The sequence below is a fragment of the Erpetoichthys calabaricus genome (assembly GCF_900747795.2).
Source record: "Erpetoichthys calabaricus chromosome 1 unlocalized genomic scaffold, fErpCal1.3 SUPER_1_unloc_26, whole genome shotgun sequence".
Lineage (NCBI taxonomy): Eukaryota > Metazoa > Chordata > Cladistia > Polypteriformes > Polypteridae > Erpetoichthys > Erpetoichthys calabaricus.
Window position 1 is genome coordinate 1,160,458 of NW_026261592.1, and position 19,893 is coordinate 1,180,350.

The 19,893-nt window shown below is 44.8% G+C and overlaps 1 protein-coding gene and 1 long non-coding RNA gene across 2 annotated transcripts in view; one reads left to right on the plus strand and one right to left on the minus strand.

Moving 5' to 3' along the window:
• The window catches only part of LOC114643290 (NACHT, LRR and PYD domains-containing protein 12-like), a 547,995-nt gene that overhangs the window by 120,297 nt on the left and 407,805 nt on the right, over positions 1 to 19,893 (plus strand). The window contains exon 9 of the mRNA XM_051921829.1: positions 846 to 1,019. Coding sequence (XP_051777789.1) covers positions 846 to 1,019 — 174 coding nt within the window. The remainder of the gene's footprint in view (positions 1 to 845; positions 1,020 to 19,893) is intronic.
• Positions 8,734 to 19,893, minus strand: part of LOC127526405 (uncharacterized) — a 272,184-nt gene continuing 261,024 nt past the window's right edge. Inside the window, exon 2 of the long non-coding RNA XR_007933974.1 lies at positions 8,734 to 8,807. This is a non-coding gene — a long non-coding RNA (uncharacterized LOC127526405). The remainder of the gene's footprint in view (positions 8,808 to 19,893) is intronic.

Genomic DNA, 19,893 nt, shown 5'->3' on the forward strand with positions numbered 1-19,893 from the left:
TCGATTACATAAGGACTGCACATTCGCCATTATTACAGTCGAAGTGGAATGTGTTGGGTTACCTGTTACCTCAAACGAGCCCCTCCACATTTGCCCCATTTCAGTGTCTCCCGCTTGTCACCTTCATTAGACTCATCTTGTGTCTTCAAAGTGGGAAGTTCTGGAAGCAGATCTGGTCTGTGTCTGCACTCGGCAGGTACCATCACAGTAGAAACTCCTGGCTGAACTGAATCACTCAGGTGAATAGAAGACGCATCGGGATGACAACAAGTAAAGTGAAAAAGTATCACTAAAATAATAAGAACAAATAAAAGCAGACACTCCATAACACTTCAGGGACAGATATATTCTTTTATTCCTGTTCAGAAAATGAACACATAATTAAAAAATAATCACAACAAATTAAAAATCTTTGACAAAGACGGAGACAAACAGACCTGCTGCTGGTCACCACTAGAGCTGCCAGTCCTGAGTGGTAAATGACAGACCAGAATTCCAGTTTGTCATCCTCACCCCATGGTCACCTGTGACAAGTCCATCTTGTCACACGAGTGCAGGATATCGTCAGTCTCATGTCTGTGACGTTCTTATCCAGTGTTGATGTCGACATGTCAGTCTGAATGACTTGGCACCAGTCAGTCCAGCGTGAAGGCAGGAGACCCTGTCAGGTATATAGCGCCTTACTTTATAAGAATGGCAGTGGTCTCGTGTTCACACTGCACTTCAGTGAAAAGTCAGAATACAAGTGGCCATTGAACCTTTGTGCTGTCTGTCTGTCTGTCTGTCTGTCTGTCTGTCTGTCTGTCTGTCCTCATGTCCTCACTTCTCTCTCTTTATCTCCACAGCCTGTCTTATTGTCATCTCACCTCCAGATGTTGCACAGCTCTCTCCTCAGCTCTTTCTTTTCCACACTCACGACTGACTGAATTGAACCTGAGCTACAATAAAATGGAGGATTCAGGAGTGGATCAGCTGTTTGAGGGGTTGAGGAGTGAAAACTGCAAATTAGAGAAACTGAAGTAAGTGAACAACAAGTGAGTGTGTGTGTGCGTGTGTGTGTGTGTGTGTGTGTGTGTGTGTCTGTGTGTGTCTCATGAGTTTTATTTCTTGTCACATTATGGCTCTGACTTTTCCACTCCCACAACACAAACGCTGTGTTTAATCAGGACAGACTGCAGTGTCCCTTATGGACAGACAGATTGACGTGAGGTGACACAACTGCAGATTTCCTTTAATAATTCAATTCATAAAGACAGCATTGTGACCCTGAGCCCCTCCACTACACTGGTCACTCTTCTCATCCTCTTTGTTCAGACTGTTGTTTTATTTCTTGTCCCACAAGCCCACACTGTCCATTCTTTATTTTAATCTCGTACTTGTTCCTGTCCTCCATTGTCACTTTCCCCCTTACACTCCTCTGATGTCCTCACTAAAGTTAAAGTTGTTGAAAATCACTAAAATAGAATAAGGAGGAGAAACACAGTCAGTGTGAGGAGAAGAGACGACTAAAGTGACAGAAGACAAAGAGGAGTAGACAGCTAGAGCTGGACTGGAGTGACAGATCTTTTCTTTTCTTCTTTGGTCCCTAGCTGGCGTTTGGTCTGGACCTGGTCCTAAGCCCGTACACTGCTGTGGGTGCCAATGGTTGTCGGATTTCATTTTGCAGGCGTTTCCATGCAAGGCGATCCATGGCAGCTGTTCTAGCCTCGTTGAGGCTGAGTCGACGGTTTCTGATATCGTCTTCGACCTGCTTGAGCCATGTTTTCTTTGGTGCCGTTCTTTGGATTTTCCACTGGGTGGGTCGATCGCACCAGAGGAGTTTGTGTGGTAACCAGCTGCCTTCCATTCTGCAGACGTGACCAAACCACTGTAGTCATCGTTGTTGAATTTGCTCCTCGATTGTTGGCTGTTGATCACCCCGGCGACAGATTTCCTCATTTTGTATTCGGCCTCGGAGTGAAATTCGTAGGATTTGTTGCAGGCATCGCATTTGGAAGACCTCGAGTTTGTTGAGGTCTTGCTTGAGCAGTGTCCACGTCTCGGATCCATAGAGGAGAATTGGCAAAATCAGAGTTTTGAAGAGTCGAATTTTGGTCTTGTTGGAGATGTTGATTTGCTTCCACAGGCACCACTTTAGGGAAGCAAATGCCGCGGTTGCTTGACCAATTCGACTGTGGACCTCTACTGTGGACGCCACTTTCTTCTCCTGGACCAGCGACCCAAGGTATTTGAATTTTTGGACCTGCTCGATCTGCACACCATTGAGTTGCACATTTGTCTGCGATCCGTCTGTTGTCAGCACTTTCGGCTTGTCTATGTTTATTTTCAATCCATATGGCTGGGCGATGTTGGCGATGTTGCAGAGGACGTCCGTGGCCTCCGCGTCGTCGCTGGCCAGGATGCCACTATCGTCTGCGAACATGAGATCAGTCAGGAAGCCATCCTCACCATACTGGAGTCCTTGTCTGCCTTCGAAGACCTTTCTCATGATGGCGTCGACTACGACGTTAAAAAGCAGTGGAGAAACAACATCTCCCTGGCGGACTCCAGTTCGGATGGTAAACTCATTGGATAATTCATTACGGATGCGTACTTGGCTGGAGGACCCAGCGTAGCTTTCCTGGAGGAGTTTGATGACTTTCTGAGGCACAAGTTCGGTCTCCAGTGCTTTCCACAGTGCTGGCCAGTGGACGCAGTCAAAGGCAGATCGAAAGTCAATGAAGACAATGCCTGCTCTTTTCCCGCATCGGATTCTTTCCTCCATCAGTTGACGGAGGGTGAAGATCTGGTCACTGCAGCCGCGGTTTTGCCTGAATCCAGCTTGCTCCTCCCGACTGGTCTGTTCGCGGTGCCACTGCAGCCTTAATTGTATGATCTTCATGAAGACCTTTCCAACAATGGAGAGCAAGCTGATGCCTCGATAGTTCTTGCAATCTCGATTGTCACCTTTTTTGTGTATTGGCACGATGGTGGCCTTCTTCCATGATTGTGGTATTAATTCAGTACGCCAGATGGTTTGGAAGAGCAGGAGCAATCGGTGGAGTAATGGGTCCCCACCAGCCTTGATCGCTTCGGCCGTGACTTGGTCCTGTCCTGGTGCCCTGCCATTTTTCAGTGTTTGAACAGCGGTCCGGACCTCTTCCATAGTTGGCTCAGCATCAGACATTTGGACCTCTGGCGGGTCGATGCTTGGTGGTTCCAAAGGTGCGCCTTGTTGTGGGGTGTGATTGTGGAGCTCCTCAAAGAATTGTTTCCATCGTTGAAGGCGCTCTGTTGGTGATCGAACGAAGGTTCCATCGGCATTTTGGATGTTGTCATTTGTTGACTTGGCCTTTCCACTCAATCGGCGAAGAGTTCGGTAGAGCGTGTGGTACTCGTGTTTGGAGGCTGCCTGTTCCAGGTCGGCCGCTACTTGATTCCAGTAGGCCTCTCGCTCTTTTTTCATCTGGCGATTTCTCTGTTGAGCTGCCGATATCGTTCAAAATTGGACAGTTTGACTAGCTTTCGTTCGTTTACCATATCCAAGCATTCATCAGATATCCATGGCTGTGTTCGATGGCGAGTTTGTGGACACATTTCCTTGGCGCAGTCCATGATGGTGTTCGAAATTTGTCTTTCTTCGACGTTGACATCCTCTGATTGTGCCGATGCTCCAAAGCGATTGAATAGCTGGAGTTGGAATTTGGCCTTTTGGACAGGGTCTAGGAGACTTTTCCACTCCAGCTTGATTTCAGGACGTGATTTGCATTTGGCCCGTTGCAGTCGAAGTTTGAGCTTGGCCTGTACAAGGTAATGGTCCGATCCACAGTCTGGACCGCGCATCGCCCGGACGTCCTTGAGCGATGATCGAAACCGGGAGTTGACCAAAATGTAGTCCAAAACTGCAGAATCCTTGCCAGCTGGGTTTCGCCATGTGAGTTGATGTTTCAGAGGATGCTGGAAGTGGCTGTTTCCCACAAGGAGGTCGTTGGCACTGGCGATGGATAGAAGACGCAATCCATTGTCATTAATATGTCCATGTCCAAATTGACCCATCGAGTTTTCCCATCCCATTCGATCTGTGCCGATGTGCGCATTAAAATCACCAGCCAGGAGGATCACATCAGTCTGTGGGAGGGAATCCAGTGTTTGTTGTAGTTGATTGTAGAAATCATCTTTGACTGGATCCTGACAGGTCTCTGTTGGAGCGTAGACGGAGATAATGTGGGTTTTGATAGTGCCTTTAATGGTGAGGACTGCTAGGCAGTCGGATATTGGTTGGAATGCGATCACACTCCTGGCCGCGTGACTGGTAACCATAAATCCGACACCTGCCTCTCTTTTGTCTCCACCTGAGTAGAAAAGTGTCATTTGATCGTTGATGGCCGGTGGTTGGACAACCATCATCCCTGATCCTGTGATTCGTAATTCCGATATTGCTGCGATGGTAATTTTGCAGGTTGTCAATTCCTTCGCGATGATTTCTTTTTGTCCGACATGGTGACCAGTTCGTACGTTCCATGCACCGATGCAAAGTTCTATTTTCGGTGTGCAGAGTTTGGGTCTTCGGCCAGTAGCCCACTTCACACCAGTACCCTGGCTCCTCGACACTGGCGCATCGGCTGCCCCGGATGCGGTAGCATGAATCGCAATACTTGAGTTTCGATTATCCATTGGTTTCGTGCCTAGTTTCCCCGGTTTCCCGGTTCTGGCCGTCTCGGCAGGGTGACCACCTTCCTCCTTTTGTAGCCGGGCTTAGGACCGTCCTTGGCGGAGTTGGAGTGACAGATAGGAACAAAGAGACTAGAACAGAAAAGATATGGAGAGACAAGGGAAGGAGATGAACAGAATGAAGAAAAGGATGAATAAAAGAGGAGGACAAGGCAGAGGATAAGGAGAATGAGAAGAGAGGAGGACAGACAGGAACAGGAGGAAAGGTGGAGAGCAGCAGTAGAAATGACCAGCCAGCCATACACAGAAAGAGAAGGTCACAGGGAGGAGAGGAATAGGACTGAAGGCAGTGTGGACAGTAAGGAGGAAGAGGAAGAGCTGAGACAAGCTTGGGGACAATTTTGTGCACATGGCTGTGTGACAAGTGACCTACTCGGAATCCATATAAAGAAGTTCTACACACCATACTTTTCAGTTTACTCTCACACGTCTCCTTTGTCGTTATGTTTGCTGTGTCTTTGTGGAGTTTGTTCTTGACATGTAACTCCATGTCTTTATGTTGTAGTGGCATGCAGTGCTCCCCAGTGCAGGCCCAATGGACTTTTGCTCATTTCTTTCCTCTTTTTGGTAGCTCAGTCTCCTTAGATGATTGGCTTGTTTTAGCCACACTTGGATGGAGATCAGATCTCCGTCGACTGGCACAGCTAATCCTGCTGCTGACTCAGCAATGATATCATCCCAGCATACATATAAGACAATGTCTATTCAGTTGGCAGTTACAATTCAAAAAGCTCACGTCCAGATGAGAGTAGTTTTGTTGATCCTTCTGCACTTCAATTTAAGCACAAGGCCAACTTGTTGATATATTTATATATATTTATAAAATGTATTGACGTGTTGCACTCTTGGTCTGGTGGCACATTATTTCTTGGCACTCTGTCCTTGTGTATGGATGGTGCGATATTAACATTTGTATTTATTTGTTTGGCAGACATTTTATTCAAAGTGACTTACAAAAGTCGAGTAACAACAACAACAAAATTATGTAGCTCAAAGTGCCTTACAAAATGAAGAAAGAAAAAAGAAAAAGAAAAATAAGGTTAGGCAATTCTAAATAACAACAAATAATGTAAGGTCCGATGGAGGACAGAAGAAACAAAAAAAAAAAAACTCTGTAGGGGTTCCAAGGTCAAAAGACCACCCAGCCTAACATAAATTATGTAAATCAGTCCTCAGCCTGTAGACTTTTTAAAGCAGGTACAACAGGACATGTTACAAAAGTTGATCATCACAAGTGAAGAGCTATAAAGCTAGCATAACAAGAAATGATCAATTAACAATATGACAGACATCCACAGAGCACAAAACATTCTTTAACAGTTTGGTGGATATTTAGAGAACAGGAGGGTCTTCAATCGCGTCTTAAACACGTTGAGGGAGTCAACAGTCCCGATGGAGGTGGGCAGCTTGTTCCACCAACTAGGAGCTCCACATGAAAAAAATCTGAACTGAGATTTGATAGCATGCAGAGGTGGCATCACCAGACATTATTCTCTGACAGACCTAAGTGGGTGAGAAGGAGCAGAGCACCTCACCAGTGTCTCCATATACTCAGGTATTGACCCATTGACTACTCTGTTGGAAAGCATCAAGTATTTGAACTTAATCTTCTTCTTCTTTCAGCTGCTCCCATTAGGGGTTGTCACAGCGGATCATCTTCTTCATATCTTTCTGTCCTTATCATCTTGCTCTGTTACACCCATCACCTGCATGTCCTCTCTCACCACAACCATAAACCTTCTCTTAGGCCTTCCTCTTTTCCTCTTCCCTGGCAGCTCTATCCTTAACATCCTTCTCCCAATATACCCAGCATCTCTCTTCTGCACATGTACAAGCCAACGCAATCTCGCCTTTCTGACTTTGTCTCCCAACCGTCCAACTTGAGCTGACCCTCTAATGTCCTCATTTGTAATCCTCTCCATCCTCGTCACCCCCAATGCAAATCTTAACATCTTTAACTCTGCCACCTTCAGCTCTGTCTCCTGTGCCTCCGTCTCCAACCCTTATAACATAGCTGGTCTCACTACCGTCCTGTAGACCTTCTCTTTCACTCTTGCTGATACCCATCTGACACAAATCATTCCTGATACTCTTCTCCACCCATTCCACCCTGCCTGCACTCTCTTTTTCACCTCTCTTCCACAATCCCCATTGCTCTGTAATGTTGATCACAAGTATTTAAACTCCTCCACCTTCACCAACTCTACTTCCTGAATCGTCACCATTCCACTGACCTCCCTCTCATTTACACATATGTAATCTGTCTTGTTCCTACTGACCTTCATTCCTCTTCTCTCCAGAGTATATCTCCACCTCTCCAGGGTCTCCTCAACCTGCTCCCTACTCTTGCTACAGATCACAATGTCATCAGCAAACATCATAGTCCACAGGGACTCCTGTCTAATCTCGTCTGTCAACCTGTCCATCACCATTGCAAATAAGAAAGGGCTCAGAGCCGATCCCTGATGTAATCCCACCTCCGTCACTCCTACCTCAGACCTCACCATGGTCACACTTCCTTCATACATATCCTGTACAACTCTTACGTACTTCTCTGCCACTCCCAACTTCCTCATACAATACCACAACTTCTCAGCTCTTTATGACAGTGCTGTGAAGATCAACATCTCTGAATCCGAATCACATCAGACCTTGAGGAGTAGGCTGGTTCCTGCTCCTCCCAGCTATGAAGAGGATGATGACACCACAGTGGGTGTATGATCAACAAAACTGGGTGACTAAAGATGGTAGAAGACTGCGACTGAGACATAAACTGTGACTGTCCATAGATGGATGACACAATGTGAGTCTGCAGTCAGAGATATGAGTTAAACAAACAGAAACTTCACTCATCTGAATGAACAAATGACTTATTGGTCAGCAGAGACACACTGCATTATGGGAAACAGGAGGGGTGGGAGAAGGAAAAAAGATGGGAATGGAGTAGAAGATAAAGGGAGAACTAAGAGCTGGAAATAAATAGAAGAAGAGCAGTGACAGGGCGTCACCACTAGAGGGCAGAGATGAGCAGAGCCGAGGACTTGGGGACCTGCAGGTTTGGCTGAGATGTCATAAGATGACCTGGACAAAAGTGAGTAGGAGATGAAAACATTTAATCTGTCAGCTTGGAAAAAAATTCTTTAATCACAAGACTGCACTGGGTGTGACGAGGATGGACAGGATTAGAAATGAGTACATTAGAGGGTCAGCTCAAGTTGGACCGTTTGGAGACAAAGTCAGAGAGGTGAGATTGTGCTGGTTTGGACATGTGCTGAAGAGAGGTGCTGGTTATATTGGGAGAAGGATGCTAAGGATAGAGCTGCCAGGGAAGAGGAAAAGAGGAAGGCCTAAGTGAAGGTTTATGGATGTGGTGAGAGAGGACATGCAGGTGATGGGGGTAACAGAATAAGATGGATGGGAAGGTATGAAAAAGATGATCTACTGTGAGGTCCGAGTGGCCAGGGAGAGAAGTGTCACATGTCAGTCTTGTCCTCCATGTCCATTATGTCATCACTCTTAAAGTCAGTCCCAGTGTTTGTCCTTTTAAACCAACAGAGTGTCATCATCATCATCATCATCTAATTACTGTGACATGAGGAGAGTCCATCGTGACAAACAGTGGAGTGTTAAGCTCTGCAGTGACCAGAATGTCTAACAGTCGTCTTTGCATGATGTTCTACAAATCAGACAAAATGTCTACACATCCTGAGTCCTGAGCGACACAAAGAAATCCCACTTGTCAAACCCCCCCCCCACCCATTGTCATCTTCTACAAGTCCATGTGGCCCCTCAAGTGCAAGATACTGTCAGTCTCATTTCTTTGAGGTTCATGTCCAATATTAATGTCCATGTGTCTGTTTCAGTGATCTCTCACCTGTCACTACAGCATGAAGGCAGGAGACCATCTCAGGTGTTTGGTGCCTTACTTATAAGAACAGCGGTGGTCTCGGGTTCAAACAGGCTCAATAAAAAGTAAAAATGCCAGCAGTCATTGAGCCTTTGAGCTCTGTGGCCTTCTGTCTGTCTGTCTGTCTGTCCCTCCTCATGTCCTCACTTCTCTTTCTTTATCTCTACAGCCTGTCTGATTGTGGTCTCACCTCCAGATGTTCCTCATCTCTTTCCTCAGTCCTCTCTTCTCCACACTCACAGTTGACTGAACTGGACCTAAGAAAAAACAAAGTGGGAAATTCAGGAGCTCATCAGCTGTGTGACGGTCTGTGGACCCCAAACTGTAAATTAAAGACACTGTGGTGAGTAAACAGGGTGAGATGTGTAGGGATGGACTGATCACAGGACACCACATGGACTGACTGAAGGAAGGAGAAGGACAGGCAGTGGGACGAGAAGGACAAGAGCAGTGGATAAGTGGAGATGGACAGAGGTGACAGACAGGGAGGACAACAAAGATAATGAGAGACAACAGAAGGAGAACAACAAAGAGGAGGAGTGTGAGATGAGCTGAGAAAATAAAGAGTAGAAAAGGTGGGCAGACAGAGGGACAAGGACACAGGGAGGAGAGATGACAGAATGAGGACAGCAGGCAGAGTGGACAGGAGGAGAGGGTGGACAGGGTTATGGGGGTCACATGGAACTAACAAGACAGAGAAGAGCCAATGTCAGTGGACAGGGTGGTGAGGGGATAACAACAAGAAACAAGAGGACAGAAAATGAAAGAAGACATGAGAGTGAGGAGGAGTGGGAAACCTGGACAGACCACCTTCTGTTGTGATTGCTCTAACAGCACAATATAACAAAGGGCTGAGGTGTCTAGGATAGCCCACCAAACCAATGTCACCCCCAGGCAGGCCTACCCCAGGCAAACAGGAGGCTTCAGGCCTGACTAGGCCTCAGAAAGGAGCTCAGGATTTTAAATTCAAAATAAAATCAAAAAGAGTCTCAGAGGCATGAAGTAAGTCTGACCAGAGGGAGAACCATGAAAACTCCAGCTGGAGCAGAGACAAGTCCACAAGTGGTCTTTATAAAAGACGAGGTTTATTAACAAAAGAGCCAAAGGGGCTGCCAAAGGCAATCCAAAGCTAACAACATTTAAAAAGCACAAACTGTAAGAGAATCAGAACTCAAGAGCCAAAGGTTCAAAGACAATAATCAGAATTAAAAACAAAAGAGCAAAATACTCACAAAGACCACCAATCACCAGAGCAGTCAACTGAGCCGCAGACTTCAGTGAGTTTGGGGGGCAGGTGGTCCTGCGTCTTGGGATCAAACCACAAAATACAAGGAACGTGGGAGAACTGCAAGACACACACAAAGATACTGAATAATAACTAAATAGAATAAAAATAAGAGATAATACAGAATTAAACAAATAATAAATGAACAGAACAATGTTATAAAAACAATGGAAAACAATGAAGGAGAATAAAAAAAATAAAAATAAAACTGTCAGCAGGAGCCACGGAGGACCCCCAGCCTGACTAGAACACCTTCACTGAGATGAGATGAAACCAAAAGGCCTTCAGAGGATGGTGGCCTGACTGGACAGTGAACTGAGTAACCGGCAGGGTGACACACATGTCATGTGACTTAGGGACACTGAGGGGAATTCTGGGAAGTTGACCTGAGTGGGTGTGTCACTGTGATAGTACAGTGCGTGAGGTGGGGTCCTCTTATGTTTGTGACTTACACTTGTGTCCTTCACAGGCTGCAGATTAATAGGATCAGTGGAAGGGAGAAGATGAACCTGATGTCATTACAGGAGGAGCTGAACAGGACTGGAGGGCAGGTGAATATTTACACATGAGAAGACTGAACATGCTTATCAAGTGACCCCAGTGATGGTGGCCCCTGTCCACTCCCTCTAAGTTCTTCTCTTTATTCTTTTATAATCCCCTCAGCACTCCTTCACATTTAATAAACTCTCCACGTCTTCTTCTCAGCCTGTGTGCTTCTTCTTTAAACTCACTTGTGTTTCTCCACCCCGTTACCCCAAACTGCTCACCAAACTCCACAAGTTCAGACCACAGACCCTTGAGTTTTACCAGCCAGACAACCACAGAGAGAATTGTCCTCTCAAACCAGCTGGGGTCACACAAACCACTGAGGGGAACAGCAGGAGCAAACACGGGTGAACAGTCCAGTTGGAGGGTGATGGAGGCTGAGGCCAATCCTGGCATTGGTGACAAATTCTGGACAGGCGCCAGGGCGTCACAGGTCAAACTGATGGCCATCTAAGCAGAAACCTCATAAACCTACTGCTTCTCAACATCATGTGGTGTTGTTTGAACCCGTGTCTGCTCCACTCCTTGTTCACTGCCTCATTTGCACACAATTCATGTCATCTTCTGTTTTTGATTGAGCAGACTGTACCATGTGCTGGTCTGGACTTCTGTGACACACACAAGGCTCAGGTCTCTTTGTCATTCCCTACTTGTCACCTCGCTGTCACCTCCACTCGTATCCTCTTTAGACAGCAGTGGCCTGAAGAAGTGAGCCATTTATAAAGAAATGAGAGTAAAAGGAAAAGACGAGGAGAACTCAGGCCTGCTGGTGTAGAAAGTGTGAGGGAAAGTCGGTCCACCCAGGGTTGGATCTCATGCATTGAACCCGATGTCAACTGGCTCCAGTGACCTTGAACTGGACTGAGTGGGCTCAGAAAATGGAGAGATGGAGGACACCAAATACAACTGGGAAATAAGAGGGAGTGGGACTGGGATGAGAGTCCAATTACTGAGGGCCTGGATAATGGAGTGTGAGACCTCAGCTTGAAGGTGGGCTTCTTCATGACAGCTGGGCAAGGAGTAGAGTGTGGACAGATGGACTTGGAGTTTGACAGAAGAGAAGAGACAGAGAGACAACCAAGGGTTCAAAAAGAAGAGCTACAAAGAGAAAGACAGGTAGAGAGACAGGAGAAATAGGGGACACATGGGGACAGAAGAGGAGAGTCAGATAGGAGAGAGGGGGACAATAAATGAAGGAGAGAAGGAAGATGCCATTTTAAAAGTGAAACAGAGGAAAAGCTGAGTCACATTAGAATGGAAGAGAAAGTTTAATTTACAAGGTCAGCAGCCTTGAACGAGACATGATGGCCATCTGCACCCTCTTCTGTGCTGAGAAGACTGAACATCTTTATGGAAAAGAAGACTCTGCTCTGCTTCAGTTGTGGTTCAAGCAAATCCATGATGTGTCACAATGTAAAGATGTGAAGGTAGATGACATCTTCAACTTGAAAGGAGGAGTCACAGATTGTGGACTCTGATTATGTCACTGATGACTGATGAGAATGATGACAGTGTTGGACCATCCTAATGAGTGAGGATTTTAGGTAAAGCTTCCCTTCAAAAGATGATGCTGACGGACACAAATTAAATGTCCAACGCGAAGAGACTCATTCTAGTTTGTCGAGGCTGTTAGTGTCAGTATCACTACAATGTTCACAACCTGCTCCTCTTAACCCCTAGAGGACCCTCAGAGGGCCAGCTTTGGGTGGACTCCTCCATATGAGTGCTAAGGATTGGGGGTGTTGAGAGTGGGCAACATGGTGTCAGCCAGGTGAGCTGGGTGGGTGAGAAATGGTGTCTTTTAGTACTAAGATAGGTGAGGATTGAGGAGCAGATGAGGAGGTGTGAAGAAGACCCCAACTCAAACTATGTGTCCATCAGGCACAGCTCATTAGACAGACCCCTGTACTGATGGTCCACCTGACTGCTTATACCCAGTCACCATCCCCATTCAGCTCCTCACATCTCTCACTTTATTGTGCTGTTCAAGTTAGCCCTCCATGTCTTCAGCTCTGAAGACTTTATCTGTGATGTGTGACTGAGTTCACTAACAGGAGGACACTTCACTGTCTTGGTGATGACCGTGCTGTCGACACACACATCTGCTACACAGTAAGGTTATCAATGTTCTCCCATTATGACTGACTGCACATGTGAGTCTCATTACCCTCTGATGTCCACCTCTTCACACTCATTGGCTCCTGCTGGACTATGGACTTATAATCAGGCCTATCAGTGACAAGTCTGTAATTGTGAAATGTCCAATATGTCCAGAAAGGCCAGTGAAACAAAAAGACTCGTCTGGGACGTGCAGGTGGCCCACCAGTACATTCCTGCTGGTCCTCATAGATGGGACATCAGCACAGGTCTACAAAGCCCAGGACCATGAGGGGGTCAGTCTGAGGTGGGTTACTTTGGGAAGACCACAAGGAGTTCTTCTCATAGATTTACTATTTGGAATAATGGATACCAAAAAATTAAAACGCTAATTTCTGAAGTTTGGGTTAAAAATGGTAATAATTGGGTCAAATAATAGCTGGAGCTGTGGTGGGCTGGCGCCCTGCCCGGGGTTTGTTTCCTGCCTTGCACCCTGTGTTGGCTGAGATTTGCTCTAGCAGACCCCCCGTGACCCTGTGTTCGGATTTAGCGGGTTGGAAAATGGATGGATGGAGACCCCCGGGACACTGTAGTTAAGATATAGCAGGTTGGATAATGGATGGATGGATGGATAATAGCTGGAGTACAAGCAGACATACATAATTATGAAGAGTCTATCAGTAAATTTAATATTTCTGTTAATCCTGAGGCATATTGGGCTGTAATAAGAGGGGCCCCTGTAGACATGTGGACACTTTGAAGGAGTTGTGGTGAGCATCCAGTAGAAACATTGAAGGAATGTACAGGGGGCTAGTAAATCACAGCGAGAAGACATTTGGAGTTGTGGACGTGTTGAGTGATTTTTAAGATCTTTCCTGCTAGACGAGCACATCCTCATTGTTACAGAGTCCTGGAATTTTATATTTGGAAAACAAAACATGGGCGACATGTAATAAATACAAACTGAAAAACGAATAAGGGTAAATAGGACACAAATGTGCAGGAAATTCATCACTTTTATGAAATGTAAAGAGCAGAGATGAGCTCCAGAGATTTAAAATGAATCCACGTCACATTTTTGATGTTTGATCCTAAAACTGTTCAAGATTTCTTCAGGTGACGTCCCATTGTGGACTGAGTTACAAACTTATATTAAAAAAAGAGACAAATGTGGATGTGGGCTTTGAAGAAACACATCAGCATGGTAAACTACAAGCAAATTGTCAACAATACAAATGTCATTTTTAATGAACTTTATTATATTGTCATATTATTGCAGACACTAAATAAAATGTGTTTGAAAATTTTATATTTGAAACTCCAGACTACTTCAGGATGTACAAATCAAAGCAATGCAGACTTTATCTTTATTTAAACAATTGAAGCTCTTTTTATAAATTACATTTTATTATAATTTGATTTTGTTTCACTTTGACCGGTGATGTTTCTTTTGTATTCTCTTTTTCTTGTTGTCTTCTCCCTTCTAATTCTCCTCCATGCTGTTCCTCCATTTCTGTGCTCCTCTCCTCCTGACCAGACATTGAACCTCTTAATTCACAAACTCCTTGTCTTCTGCCTCACTGACCACTCTCTCCATGTCTGCTCCTCCTCGTCTCTTATCGACTGTTTGTCCACACAGATTCAGCTCTTTGTAATTTCTACATGAGCAGAGACCACCTGAAGATAAACTTAAAGAGCTTAATTGCCCATCCTGCCATTTTCTAACCTGATATTGAAATATCATCGTAGTACATGTTTAATTATTCTATTCATCTATCCTTCCAGTGTCGCGCCAGCACCAGCAATAATACAGCGCAAGGCAGGAACAATCCGTGAATGGAGCGCCAGCTCCTTGCTAGCGCTGAGACACCGTGTCCTCACATGTTTAATTATTAACAATATAGATTATTTTAATGATGTTAACATTTTATCTGTTGTAAAAATAAAGAGAATACAACACAGAAAGGTTTGGGGTTTTCCGGCCCCGTATACTGTACAGTATGCAAATTTGTTACAACAGTCCAGAGTATTACAACAGAGTATTACTGAACACATGCTGGTGTGATGGGGGAACCTTTATAGGGCGGGCCGGAATAAGCAGAGGGAGTGTGGGTAATGAGTTGCAGGTGCATCCAGTAATCATGATGTCATCAGAGAGGAGGAGGAGTATGAGGAAGTGGATGAACGGGAGCTTGCTCAGGGTGTCGGCGTTTCCTTCTTTCTAGGGAAAATAAGGAGAGAATGGTTAGTTGCCCGCCAATCCCTTATGGCTTTCGGGTTTCCGCTACTCCATGAGTCGTTCTGCGGCTCCCCAAGCACGCGTGCGTGACACTGTATAATGTAATAAACATATTTTGCTGCATTTTGTCTTAAAAATGATATTGTCACTATATGTAAATACACTTTTTATAAAGTGCCTCAGGATGTGCAATATTATAACTATCGCAAGTTTACAGTGAGGTCATTGTACTCATAAGTACAAACAGTCCTACAAGAAGCACTTGATGGACTGATTGATTGCGTTTATAGTTCTTGGGATGAAATTGTTTCTGAACCGCGAGGTACATACAGAAGCGTTTATCATATGAGAGCAGTTCAAATAGACAGCATGGCTGAGGCAGCGTGTGCTTGATGCTGTATACCAATAATTCTCTTTCCGATCAGCTGCTGTAGAGCTATGATTCACACACAGATACAGTGGTATAAATACTCCGAGTGGTGCAGTGAGAGCAATATGGAAAAAGATGATCCGCTGTGACAACCCCTAATGGGAGCAGCTGAAAGATGAAGAAGAAGGTACAGTGAGAGTAACAACGCTAAAGCAGTTATGGTATTAAGAATAGTTTGACCATTCTGTGGACCATTATATTGTTACAGGTTAATTACAATCAGATGCCTTAAACTAATAAACAAAATACAGTTAATTTCAGTGTATTTATAAAGCCGCGTCAGGGATGTGCATCTAAAAAAGAAACGGAAACCACACTGGAACAAAAGCACTGCTTTGACGCTGGGTGCCACCAGTTTTCAAAACCAAGCAGAGAACTTCTGTACACCAGGGTTTGAGCTTGCATGAAAATGTGTGTGGCTTTACGCCAAGTTTAGGTTTTATACATCGCGATTTGAACGTGGAAACAATCGTACACAACATTTTTGTGCTTACGCAGGGTTTATACATGACTCCCCTGGTGTGGAATTATCTTCTTCAGGTCCATTTAGCTGCCTCCCATGCCCATGTGTGTGATCAGGTGGTGGTGTTTGCATAGAAAAGAAAACAGAAAAATATAAAGATTAATAATGATTGCAGATTCATTAAAGAGAATAATAAGTCTATGCATAGTTAGGGTATTAGTAGTAGAACTACATTGAAGCTATACAAAATCAAAAGTAAAAATGTGGAAAGTTAGAAGTTTTTTTAAATGTCCCTCAGTGTTAGTCTGGCGTATTTCTATCGGTATAGTTTACCAGATTTTTGGTGCATAATAGCAAAGGGCTGCCTCACCACTTTTTTTAAGCTTGGCTTTTGGAATTATAATTTCCACCCGGCTCCTTGATTGATGTCTTAATTTACAAGCCCCTCTTTATCCATTACAGAGGGAGGTGCTCTGCAGGTGGCCAAGACCTGTGGGAAGAGGACATTCCTCTTCCCTATTAAAAGAGGCCAGGGTGAAGTGTCTGAAATGGCAGTCCAAACCTTCAAGATTTTCCCTTTAAAATTTCAGAGGGAGTAAGGTAAACCATGTAAGACTAATGTCCCCATGGACACATCGGATATTCACCCTGTCTGTGGTCTTGTAAGAGGTCTGCCAGATCAAGTCATAACGGACTACACAGAGGTTGCTACCAGAGGCCAACAGTGCTGGGATTTCACATCTGGCCAAATTAATAGAGACCTTACACTTGTCTCTCTCTAACATCTTGGGGGAAACATGCGAGCCACATACCTGGGCCTGACCGATGTCCATAGTTTTGCAGGTGGGAGTCAGCACTCCCAAGTCAGATGTCTGGGTTAATCACAGTGAAAGCACCTGCACTTGGACCCCACTGTAGAGTTCCTATGATGTCTTCTTCCACCTGTGGTATCGCGTTATGTCGAAGTTGGGGCCAAGTTTGGGTAGCCCATCTGCTTTCAGGTGGCTTAGGTGCCCTCCAGTCTGTGAGTCAGGTCTAGTAGCAAAGGGACGTCATTCTGGAGCAACTCATCACAAATGTCCTCATTTATCCCTGACAGGATTGTGTCTATAGTGAGCTTCTCTACAATTCACTCAATTCTGTCTCTGCAGAACCAGCTTTGAGTCAGGTAAACCTAATTCTGGATCTGTGTCCATATAGGGCAGTCCAGGTCAATACACCACAGATAAAACTGGCATCCCTTGGCCACAGGGCTCATGGCTATAAGGAGGAGGATCTGTTGCTTCAGTTTAATCATTAAACCTCTCAGAAGTGAGATCTCACATAACCTGTATTGCCTTTTTGGTCAAAAACTGGGCCAAGTTGCTGCCCAGCTTCCCCTGTCCCAGTGCATCAGTGCAGCCATGCGTTTGAAGCAAAATACAGAAGGTAACATTCAGGGTCATCTGCGAGAGTCATCTTCACCAGCACACCCCCAGGACGAGCAAAGGCAGGAGGGCCAGCAGGAGCTTCATCTTGCTCCGCTGGTAGTGGGATATTTTGTGCCTCTTGGGGATCCATTGGTGTAAGACCCCATCTCTGGTACTATATGACAAGTGAGCCACTGTCTTGCAACGTAAAGAAGAGGTCTAGTCTAAGGGCTTCAAGAAAACCAGCTTTATTCCAATACAAACAAGAACAGCAAGGTCATTTATTCAAACAGGAGCTACCACTTCCCTACACGGGGATACAGCAAACAAGCAGGGATGGGGTCAGGTTATAATGTTCCCTGCATCACACATCAGGCGACAGATTCATTAAGCGGGGAGGCTGTGAACTTGTAACTGCTTGGGTGGCGTTGTGAACCTGTGGTTGCCTCAGCGGCCCTTGACAGACGTGTCAGTCACGTTTTGGTGTGTAGCCCCGTTGGTTAGGGTCTCAAAAGAGCTCAGAAGCCTCACGATGTCTAAAGAAAAGTAATCACAAATATCAAAACTGCAATCACTCAACCAGTGGAACATAGTTGGGACTTGAAAATGAACAAGAAAAGTCCAGAAAGGAACATTGTGCCCACTGAGCAAATTGAGTTGATGTTAGGGAATGAAAATAAAAGTGTGGCTGAAAATGCAAAGGACATCGGGGTCATGCTGTCTGAACCACAAATAAAGCATGGAGGACAGTAACACGCTGTGAAGGACACAATACAACATAATTTTCCTGTCCCTACAAGTCATTACTAGTGAAGCTCTGCTGGCTCTTCTATTTTTCATTTATTTCTCCTCTCTTTGATATGAAGTGTCTTCTTAATTCTACTCACCTTCATCTGCTCCATCGTCCTCCTCATCTCCTTCAGTGTCTTCTCTCTCTCCTCAGTTCTCCTCCTGATTTCACTAAGTGTTGCCTCCAGCTGTTTCTGTTTGGACACACAAGAGGACACATGGGGGTCTTATCAGAATTCACTTTCAGTTTCACTTACTGTCTGAAGAGCTCAGATAAACCTGACAGAAAATCAAATGAGCAACCAGTGGAAATATAAAATAAAGAAAAACACGTTATAACTGAAGCCCAGAGAAAATTAACTCCTTTCAAAACTTAATTCAAGACATAAGAAAACAACTGAAAGTTAACTAACTCAAATTTTAGTTATGAAGATGAGGAAACAAATTACTCCATGGGGGGCTGCTTTAGGTTGTGAGAGAGGACCACATTAAGCCTCGATTATTAGCGATGACCAAAGTGACGGCTGTGAAAACACTGAGGACTGAACAGGCGACTGAGACCATCAGTATAGATGAGCAGGGCCTGTAAGACGAGTCAGTGGGCTACAACAGGGTACATTGACACACTGGTGTGCTCCAGCGACAGATATGGTGTGTTGTTCTCTTGATTCAAAGGTAGATGTCCAGCTTGCATACGTGGATAGGCTGCTGATCAGTTTTGGTGGATTCAGTTTCCATTTTAGATGTTTGAACAAGTGGCAACAGTAAGTGCAGGCAGACAGCAATGCAAGAACAATGTAAAGAGTGAGAAGATAAGATTAGGGGCAGAGCAGACAAGGTGGGCTTATCAAAAGTGCTGTCTGTGCCACATGCCAGTCCTGGTAAGGATGTGGAGTTTAGAGAGTTTAACATGAAGCTCAAATTTAAAATAGCGAAAGAGAAGGAGAGCAGAAGAGGAACATACAATACAAAAAGAAAACTCCAAACAAACATGACGAATCAAAAGTATTGGGGAAGCAAAATCACATAAATAAGACAATGAAGATACCGAGTCAATATCACAATATCATAAATTACATACTAAAAATAACATGCTGACCAAAGGGCTACATATCAAACAAAACCCCAAATCCAAAACATCCAACCAAATATTACATTTAATAAGTAGCCAAAGTACTGAAGTGTATAAATAACTGGAAATTCAACATGGCTGGACACAACCCACAATGAGAAACAAAGACAGACTCTTAGACCTGTTTGGTTTGTCCCGAAGACTCCAGAAAGCGTCACTGGGCAAACTCTCTTCACCTAACGACTACAGACCATTGGCACTTACGTTTCACATCATCAAACCTTTTTCAATGGCAGGTCCTGGACTATATGAATGTGGGAGACCACCTGAACCCCCAGCAGTCTGCCTAATGGATAAAGATTGGAGTCGAGGATACAATTATCAATCTGCCCTACAAGGCTTATCTTCACCACGCAGGAGGATTACACGTATGTGTTTTGATTTCTCCAGTGCCTTCAGTACCATCCAGGTGGATGGGCCTATGGTGTCCTGGATGATGGACTATCTGTCGAGCAGACCACAGTTTGTGACACTAAAGGACTAAGTTGTGTGGGCAACACTGGAGCACCACAAGGAACAGTCATGTCTGCTTTTCTCTTCACTTTGTACAACTTTCATTATGAATAAAACAGAAGGTCATGTCACTTGCAGAAATTCACAGATGATTCTGCACTTACGAGGTGTACTGATAAAGGGGATGAGACAACGGAGAGGAGTCAGGGGGAGAACTTTATTTCTTGGTGCAAAGAGTATCATCTGCACCTTAACATCAGCAAAGCCAAGCAATTGATGATTGATTTTCACCCACTATGGACACTCTATGTCCGGTCACTATTCAAGGAGTGGATGTAGAGGTGGTCCGCTCCTACAAGTACTTGAGGGTTTACATCAATGTCAGGTTGGACTGGCCTTGGAAAACAGAAGAATTATTGAAGAAAATGCAGAG